This window comes from Poromitra crassiceps (genome assembly GCF_964638095.1).
Source record: "Poromitra crassiceps genome assembly, chromosome: 4".
NCBI lineage: Eukaryota > Metazoa > Chordata > Actinopteri > Beryciformes > Melamphaidae > Poromitra > Poromitra crassiceps.
The window spans coordinates 27,916,093-27,926,092 of NC_139626.1; the positions used below are offsets into that span (position 1 = coordinate 27,916,093).

The 10,000-nt window shown below is 45.2% G+C and overlaps 1 protein-coding gene across 1 annotated transcript in view; it reads right to left on the reverse strand.

Moving 5' to 3' along the window:
• The window catches only part of cyth3a (cytohesin 3a), a 36,863-nt gene that overhangs the window by 18,061 nt on the left and 8,802 nt on the right, over positions 1-10,000 (reverse strand). Inside the window, exons 5-6 of the mRNA XM_083635547.1 lie at positions 9,964-10,000; positions 9,053-9,164 (exon numbers count right to left, since the gene is read on the reverse strand). The exon at positions 9,964-10,000 is cut by the window's right edge and continues 112 nt beyond it. Of these exons, the coding sequence (XP_083491673.1) occupies positions 9,053-9,164; positions 9,964-10,000 (149 nt within the window). The remainder of the gene's footprint in view (positions 1-9,052; positions 9,165-9,963) is intronic.

A 10,000-nucleotide genomic window follows, 5' to 3' on the forward strand; every position in this document is an offset into this window, starting at 1 on the left:
ACCCCCTCAGTCATGCGTGTTCTTTGTGGATCTGCAAAAAAGTACAAGTAGCCTAAATCCATACAAAATATATAGAGCGCTTCTCGTGTGAATGGCCAGGCTCCTGCTTGAGCCGAATTTACGTGCGGCCCCGCTTGCGAATCCAGTGTGTTTGCGTCGTAACAGTTGACACCTGCCGGGCGGAACTAACCATGGTGTGCACGTATCCTTTTAGCCATGGACGTTATTTTTTGAATTCATTTTGGAAATAAATTGTAATCCCTAATCTTTCCATGTACCGCATGCAAACCACTCAAGTAGCCCTAGGGGTACATGTACCCCTGGGGTACGGCCAGTGAGTCCAACCAGGGGTACACGTACCCCTGGTTGGGATCACTGGCCTACTGTACTCAACTGGTCTGCAGTGATTGTGATGCATGTTAGAGCTTGACCCGAAAAAAGACTTTCATATTTCAAAGGAAGAACAGTTCCTCATAGAGACACTGCATGAAATAGGCCACACCCATGACGGGGGAAAGCATAGGAGAACGCCAGGATTGGGGGGGGGGGGGGGGGGGGGGGGGGGTTGTTGTCCCCCATTTTGGGCGTGGTTTCTGAATGATGCCGCGCTCCACAGTGTCTCTATTGGGCTAAGAAATCCAAACAGTTGGAGTAATAAACAGTGGATCCAAGACGTGGTTGTTCCCCCAAGCATCTAGCAATGTCTGAGCAGAAGCATCTAGCAATGTCTGTGTGCAAATGTCCCTGTGAGAGACACAGCTATCTCTCCTTCTGCCTCTGTCAGCAGCACATACATTACCAACGGCAATAGTTGCCCAGATTATTGGGATTATTGGATTTTCTGTTAATTAAGCCACCCAATGACGTAATGAGCAATTAACCGATGTAATCAAAGCTATAATGTGCATCAATGTGCAGTCTGTCCAGTGCTGCAATGATTGTGCATGACATCATAACCTGCTTGCTGACTTTTCAGAAAGTGCGCATACGCCTCACCAGTTAGTTACTGATGTAATCAATACGTAATACACACGAGGCACAGATGCCACCCTATAATAACCCTATAATATTATATGTATATACTGTATGTATGTATATATATATATATATATATATATATATATATTGATATATATTGATATAGATATAGATATACAGTAGATTTAGATAGATATATATATAACCCTATAATATTGGCTACAGTTCAACATCACATGCATTTAATTGTTTCTCATGCAATATTTACTTTCACAGCCAATATGCCCAGATCCAACCACCTTATTTAATTGTGATCACTTGCCAAATAGAAATAGTTTATAGTATCAGTACAGTATAGTAGTATCACTACATAATAATAGTAATAATAATAATAATAATAATAATAATAATAATAATGATAATAATAATAATACGTTCAATTTATATAGCGCTTTTCAAAGTACTCAAAGTCGCTTTACACACATATAAAATCGCACGCAATCACACACAATAAAATCACTTAATAGGTACAAACTAGAAATAACATAGTAATAACAATAAAACATATGATAAAGTAATGCACCTTAACTAAGGATACTTGTCAAGTGCAAATAAATGTGTGAGGAGAATGGTGAGTATATTAAAGATAGTTTGTAAGTTTGAGAGAGTTAACGGTCCCATATTATTCCATTTCCATGATGGCTCAGGATGCAACAAATACTCTTTGTGGCTCATTTTACAAATAAATGTAGTTGAGTTCAAATTAATTTCACAGGCAGAACAGTCAAAATACTGGTCCTCTAAATCAAATGATACAAACATGCTGATTGGAGGCAATACAGGGGGGTTCAGTTTACTTTAAATGCTACAAACATGCTGATTGGAGGCTTACAGGGAGGTTCATTTGAAATTATACAAACATGCTGATTGGAGGTTTACAGGGGGGTTCAGTTTAAATGCTGGAAACTTTCTGGATTATAAGAATTTTAGCAGTTATTATGTGATGGGAGGCGATCAGGACCAAGTCCAGTTGACAGCAATTAGTCTGAGAGTGCCTTAAAAAGGAATGGACTATAGGAAATACAATAACTTAAAATGCCAACTACTCAAACAAATCTAATTTGAACCGTGTTCATTAAATATCTTTTAATAAATAGAAGAAAATTGCAATTCATCAAATAAGGCCCTTTTCATTTGGAGCGAACATATTCTCTGAGAGGGTTTTCAATATATTTGAATACTATCACAGGCTGTACAGGCTGGATTATGGTGGATTCCAGGCACAGCAGCAGGCACCTGAGTGTAACGAGAGCTTATGGAGCTTCACAGCAGAGCAGCAGTCTCTGATATCAAAGTACCTGACAGGCTAGAACAATGACTCATTCAACCGCACTGTAAACACACACACACACACACACACACACACACACACACACACACACACACACACACACACACACACACACACACACACACACACACACACACACACACACACACACAAAATCCATTCTCCCCCTAGTAAAGCAGGGCTAAAATTAGCATGGAATTCACTAATGGGGGAAACTGGAGTGAAAATGGTTTGGCAAGCATATCGGGTGGGACAGAGAGAGAGGGAGAGAGAGATGGGGGGGAGACAGAGAGTGGGAGAGAGAGAGAGAGAGGGGGACAGAGAGAGAGGGAGAGAGAGAGGGGGACAGAGAGAGTGGGGGAGACAGAGAGAGAGAGATAGTGAGAGGGAGAGAGAGGGAGAGAGAGAGGGAGAGAGAGAGAGAGGGGGACAGAGAGTGGGGGAGACAGAGAGAGTGAGAGAGAGAAAGAGAGAGGGACAGAGAGAGAGGGAGAGAGAGAGGGGGACAGAGAGAGTGGGGGAGACAGAGAGAGAGAGAGAGACAGAGAGAGATGGAGAGAGAGAGGGGGACAGAGAGAGAGGGAGAGAGAGATGAGAGAGAGGGAGAGAGAGAGTGGGGGCAGAGAGAGGAAGGGACAGAGAGAGAGAGAAAGGGGGAAAGAGATGGGGACAGAGAGAGAGGGACAGAGAGACGGGGAGAGGGGGGGACAGAGACAGTGTGAGACAGAGGGGGGACAGAGAGAGAGAGGGAGGGACCTAGATAGAAAGGGACAGATACCACTTTTACACAGAGATCCTGCAATGTCGCCGTTAAGCGCAAATCATGCTCGAGCAAAATCAGCGGCGCTGACTGTGCCGAGGGGGTCGCCTCAGCTGGGCGTCCTATCGCCGCAGCTCGGCGTAGGGGGCGTGCAGCTCCTCGAAAATGTCACTCTGCGCCGTCAACTCCTTGTTGTGAGGAATGAGGAAATGCCATTTCCTCATTTAACATGCTTGTCCCTCATCTAGCAAAGCCTTCTGCAGGCTCACCGGAATTAGTTTTGAAATGGAGAAATAAAATGTCCCCCCACTGACATGATTGCAAGTTCTTGGTAAACGACACGATAATGTTTTGGACGAGTTACGTTCGAGTATGCACAGTCTCGCTGTCGCCGCTCGGCGGCGGCAAGGCTCCAAGTCGAGGCTGCGCAGAACCTTGCCGGGCGCTTTAGGAAGGCCCGCAAATAAGCCAGCAATGTCTTTTCACACAGAACGTGATCTCTAAGTGCGTTTAGACAGCTAGACATTTACAGCTGTACCTACCTGCTGCCAAGACAGCGAGATGTTAACAGCTGCACCTACCTGCTGCCAAGACAGCAAGATGTTTACAGCTGTACCTACCTGCTGCCAAGACAGCAAGATGTTAACAGCTGCACCTACCTGCTGCCAAGACAGGAAGATGTTTACAGCTGTACCTACCTGCTGCCAAGACAGCAAGATGTTTACAGCTGTACCTACCTGCTGCCAAGACAGCGAGATGTTTACAGCTCTACCTACCTGCTGCCAAGACAGCAAGATGTTTACAGCTCTACCTACCTGCTGCCAAGACAGCAAGATGTTTACAGCTGTACCTACCTGCTGCCAAGACAGGGAGATGTTTACAGCTGTACCTACCTGCTGCCAAGACAGTAAGATGTTTACAGCTGTACCTACCTGCTGCCAAGACAGCAAGATGTTTACAGCTGTACCTACCTGCTGCCAAGACAGCGAGATGTTAACAGCTGCACCTACCTGCTGCCAAGACAGCAAGATGTTTACAGCCGCACCTACCTGCTGCCAAGACAGGGAGATGTTTACAGCTGTACCTACCTGCTGCCAAGACAGCGAGATGTTTACAGCTGTACCTACCTGCTGCCAAGACAGCAAGATGTTTACAGCTGTACCTACCTGCTGCCAAGACAGCGAGATGTTTACAGCTGTACCTACCTGCTGCCAAGACAGCAAGATGTTTACAGCTCTACCTACCTGCTGCCAAGACAGCAAGATGTTTACAGCTGTACCTACCTGCTGCCAAGACAGCGAGATGTTAACAGCTGCACCTACCTGCTGCCAAGACAGCAAGATGTTTACAGCTGTACCTACCTGCTACCAAGACAGCAAGATGTTTACAGCTGTACCTACCTGCTACCAAGACAGCCAGATGTTTACAGCTGTACCTACCTGCTGCCAAGACAGCAAGATGTTTACAGCTGTACCTACCTGCTGCCAAGACAGCGAGATGTTAACAGCTGCACCTACCTGCTGCCAAGACAGCAAGATGTTTACAGCTGTACCTACCTGCTGCCAAGACAGCAAGATGTTTACAGCTGTACCTACCTGCTACCAAGACAGCAAGATGTTTACAGCTGCACCTACCTGTTGCCAAGACAGGGAGATGTTTACAGCTGTACCTACCTGCTGCCAAGACAGGGAGATGTTTACAGCTGTACCTACCTGCTGCCAAGACAGCGAGATGTTTACAGCTCTACCTACCTGCTGCCAAGACAGCAAGATGTTTACAGCTGTACCTACCTGCTGCCAAGACAGGGAGATGTTTACAGCTGCACCTACCTGCTGCCAAGACAGCAAGATGTTTACAGCTGTACCTACCTGCTGCCAAGACAGCGAGATGTTAACAGCTGCACCTACCTGCTGCCAAGACAGCAAGATGTTTACAGCCGCACCTACCTGCTGCCAAGACAGGGAGATGTTTACAGCTGTACCTACCTGCTGCCAAGACAGCAAGATGTTTACAGCTGTACCTACCTGCTGCCAAGACAGGGAGATGTTTACAGCTGCACCTACCTGCTGCCAAGACAGCAAGATGTTTACAGCTGTACCTACCTGCTGCCAAGACAGGGAGATGTTTACAGCTGTACCTACCTGCTGCCAAGACAGCAAGATGTTTACAGCTGTACCTACCTGCTGCCAAGACAGGGAGATGTTTACAGCTGCACCTACCTGCTGCCAAGACAGCAAGATGTTTACAGCTGTACCTACCTGCTGCCAAGACAGCAAGATGTTTACAGCTGTACCTACCTGATGCCAAGACAGCAAGATGTTTACAGCTGTACCTACCTGCTGCCAAGATAGCAAGATGTTTACAGCTGTACCTACCTGCTGCCAAGACAGCGAGATGTTTACAGCTGTACCTACCTGCTGCCAAGACAGCAAGATGTTTACAGCTGTACCTACCTGCTGCCAAGACAGCGAGATGTTTACAGCTGTACCTACCTGCTGCCAAGACAGCAAGATGTTTACAGCTGTACCTACCTGCTGCCAAGACAGCGAGATGTTTACAGCTGTACCTACCTGCTGCCAAGACAGCAAGATGTTTACAGCTGTACCTACCTGCTGCCAAGACAGCAAGATGTTTACAGCTGCACCTACCTGTTGCCAAGACAGGGAGATGTTTACAGCTGTACCTACCTGCTGCCAAGACAGCAAGATGTTTACAGCTGTACCTACCTGCTGCCAAGACAGCAAGATGTTTACAGCTGCACCTACCTGCTGCCAAGATAGCAAGATGTTTACAGCTGTACCTACCTGCTGCCAAGACAGCAAGATGTTTACAGCTGTACCTACCTGCTGCCAAGACAGCAAGATGTTTACAGCTGCACCTACCTGCTGCCAAGACAGCAAGATGTTTACAGCTGTACCTACCTGCTGCCAAGACAGCAAGATGTTTACAGCTGTACCTACCTGCTGCCAAGACAGGGAGATGTTTACAGCTGTACCTACCTGCTGCCAAGACAGCAAGATGTTTACAGCTGTACCTACCTGCTGCCAAGACAGCAAGATGTTTACAGCTGTACCTACCTGCTGCCAAGATAGCAAGATGTTTACAGCTGCACCTACCTGCTGCCAAGACAGCAAGATGTTTACAGCTGTACCTACCTGCTGCCAAGACAGGGAGATGTTTACAGCTGTACCTACCTGCTGCCAAGACAGGGAGATGTTTACAGCTGTACCTACCTGCTGCCAAGACAGCGAGATGTTTACAGCTGTACCTACCTGCTGCCAAGACAGCGAGATGTTTACAGCTGTACCTACCTGCTGCCAAGACAGGGAGATGTTTACAGCTGTACCTACCTGCTGCCAAGACAGCAAGATGTTTACAGCTGCACCTACCTGCTGCCAAGACAGCAAGATGTTTACAGCTGCACCTACCTGCTGCCAAGACAGGGAGATGTTAACAGCTGTACCTACCTGCTGCCAAGACAGCAAGATGTTAACAGCTGTACCTACCTGCTGCCAAGACAGCGAGATGTTAACAGCTGCACCTACCTGCTGCCAAGGGGAATACAAATACACTATTAGGCTATAGTATTTTGACATTGTGGATGGTTTTGAGGAGAGACTGACAGAACAGAGGAAATAACCTCACATGTCGCCCATGACTCATCACAGAGGGATTTATCACACCACTAAAATAATAATAATAATAATAATAATAATAATAATAATAATAATAATAATAATAATAATAATAATAATAATAAGTTGTTAAGCTTATGTCCATTAATTTAATTCATGTCAATGTCGTTTGAGCATAAATACTAGATACTAGATATAGCCTACTACTAGAGAGTTGGATCCAGAAATCAGGGAAAGGGGGTACTACTGAAGCCAAAAAATGAGACCCAGAGGAATGCCAAACGAGGAATGCAGCCAATCCCCATGCAGCATGAGAGAGATAGGTCAGTGTGGCCCTGCTTTTGAACAAGATAACCCTAAACCCTTTAACTCACTAACAGCCAACAGCTCTGCTACAACCAGGCAATTCCATGAGGTGGCTAGCATGTTCAGGACAGGAGCCCGGGCTGGTAGAGAGCGAACGGCAGCTGATGCCAGTATGAGGATGCTCCGGGACAAGCAGGGAGGGTGGAGGAGGAAGGAGGGGGTACCTACCTCCTAACGCAGAGATTTAAGAAGCAACAGCGCTCACAGAAGGGTGAAAGGGTGAAGGGTCAGGGGGAGGGCGAGAGGGAGAAAAACACACACAGAGGGGCAGAGGAGCTTTTGAAAGACACATCGAGCACACAAATCACCATGACAGAGACAGAGAGAGTGAGGAGGTGATAGCATAATCACACAGATGAGAATGCGTTAAGTGAATGGAAAGGGGAGGAGAAGGGAGGAGAGGAGAGGAGAGGAGAGGGGAGGGGAGGGGAGGGGAGAACAGGAGAGGAAAGGAGAGGAGAGGAGAGGAGAGGAGAGGAGAGGGGAGGGGAGGGGAGGGGAGGGGAGGACAGGACAGGAGAGGAGAGGAGAGGAGAGGAGAGGAGAGGAGAGGGGAGGGGAGGGGAGGGGAGGGGAGGACAGGAGAGGAGAGGAGATGAGAGGAGAGGAGAGGAGAGGAGAGGAGAGGAGAGGAGAGGAGAGGAGAGGAGAGGAGAGGAGAGGAGAGGAGAGGAGAGGAGAGGAGAGGAGAGGAGAGGAGAGGATATGGGAATCACTGTCCTATAGAGCTCAACAGTCATGTGCCATTTCTTGCCCCAGAAGTGAATTCCCCATTTTTTTTCCTCCATTGAGATGAATTAACACATCAAGGCATGAGCATGGGCGGAGTTAATGGGGGGGCCAGGGGGGCCAGGCCCCTGCAGTCGTTAAAAAAGAAAAAAAATTAAAAATATTTTTTGCTCACCATTGTAAATCTCCATCTCACTGTCTGGCTGAATATGATCATACAATTTATATCCACTTTGACAAGAATCACAGGTATCTCTTTGCTAAAGCTGTGACAGGGGGGCCTCTGACAGGGCCTTGCTGCAGCTGCCCCCTCCCTCTTGAATGCCCTCCCCAGTCACATCTGAGAGGCCAAAACTCATTGTCTTTCATACTCATTATGTCATCTTTCCAAAAAAGCCCTTTTCACTATTGCCTTTGACCTATAATATTTCTCTCTCTCCCCCTCTCTCTTTCTCTTCTATTTTAATATTTTCTCTCTTTATTAAAGTTGTTTTATCCTGTATTTGTAAAGTGTCTTTGAGCATGGTCAAAAGCAACAGTGAACAGTGAAGCACTATATAATATACATTACATTACTAAACATACAATAATGAGTATTAATGTCCTGTAATTTTACTCATATTCTAATATTTCTTATATTTCCATTCTTATACTTAATAAACAATAATTAGAGAGAGACCATGATGATGCCAGCCTTAAAATGAGATATTCCTCTATTTGGCTTCAAACGGGCAAAATTTCAAATGTAAAACGGCCAAAAATGTCTGTCTCCTGCAGAAGTGGCCCCCCCAAAGCTAAAAGTCAAACTCCGCCTATGGGCATGAGCTACTGTTGACTGTATGAAGGCACGTACCTAGCTTTAACAGCACGTACCTAGCTTTAGCAGCACGTACCTAGCTTTAGCAGCACATACATAGCTTTAGCAGCACGTACCTAGCTTTAACAGCACGTACCTAGCTTTAGCAGCACGTAGCTAGCTTTAGCAGCACATACCTAGCTTTAACAGCATGTACCTAGCTTTAACAGCACGTATCTAGCTTTAACAACACATACCTAGCTTTAACAGCACATACCTAGCTTTAACAGCATGTACCTAGCTTTAACAGCACGTATCTAGCTTTAACAACACATACCTAGCTTTAACAGCACATACCTAGCTTTAACAGCATGTACCTAGCTTTAACAGCAGGTACCTAGCTTTAACAGCACGTACCTAGCTTTAGCAGCACATACCTAGCTTTAGCAGCCAGCCTTCTCTGTCCGGGTTGAAGAATGTGTGTGTCAGATCATTCCCGTCGTCCTCTGGGATTTTGAAAGGCTCGTTTTTGATGCTGTCATATAGATTCTGCAGAAAACATGAAGGCAACCATTTATCAATTGTGGTGAAATTTGCGCGAATGTTAATTTTGACAGCAAATTTGTATTTATTTTTAGTCATAGGGCCATATCTTACGCCCAAGTCTTAGTGCAAGGGCAAATCTTTGCTAGTTTCTAGGACTCAAAATATGCCTGTTTTTCTTGTAATTACTGGGTCGCTGAAACACATCCTTTGATGTACTGGTATTTAAAACAAAGAAAGGGATATTTTGAGTGCTAGAAACTAGCAAAGATTTGCCCTTGCACTAAGACTTGGGCATAAGATATGGCAAATTTAGTTTTACTCATATTTCAGTCATCTGAAATCTTTTAGTTTGAGTCTAGTTGACTAAATATCATCAGATTTTTTAGATTAAAATCTAACAGGCTTAGTTCATGTCTAATGAATTATTTATGTAGTTTTTTCTCTAGAATTTCCAAACTCATTGGAAAGATCTATTAATCTGTTATTATGGAATGGTACTTTGAACGTACAATACAAACACAGATTTAACTGTTTAACTTCTTCTTCTCTTCTGATTGGATATTTTCCCAATCCGTCCTTCCCTAACATTTCCGCCTAGTTTTTATTTGTTGACGAAAATGTCAATAGATTTCCTCATAGTTTTTGTCATCATAACTTTTTTTAAATTTAGTTAACGTCTAGTTTTCATCAGTGAAAATAGGTTGTTGACGACATTTTTTTGTTATAGTTTTCGTCAACTAAATGAACACTGGAGAGAATTCGTGGAGACACACTCGCACTCGTTACAGAGATGAATTCTCACCCGGAGGAGCTCCTCTGGCAGGTCTCCTCCCTCATTG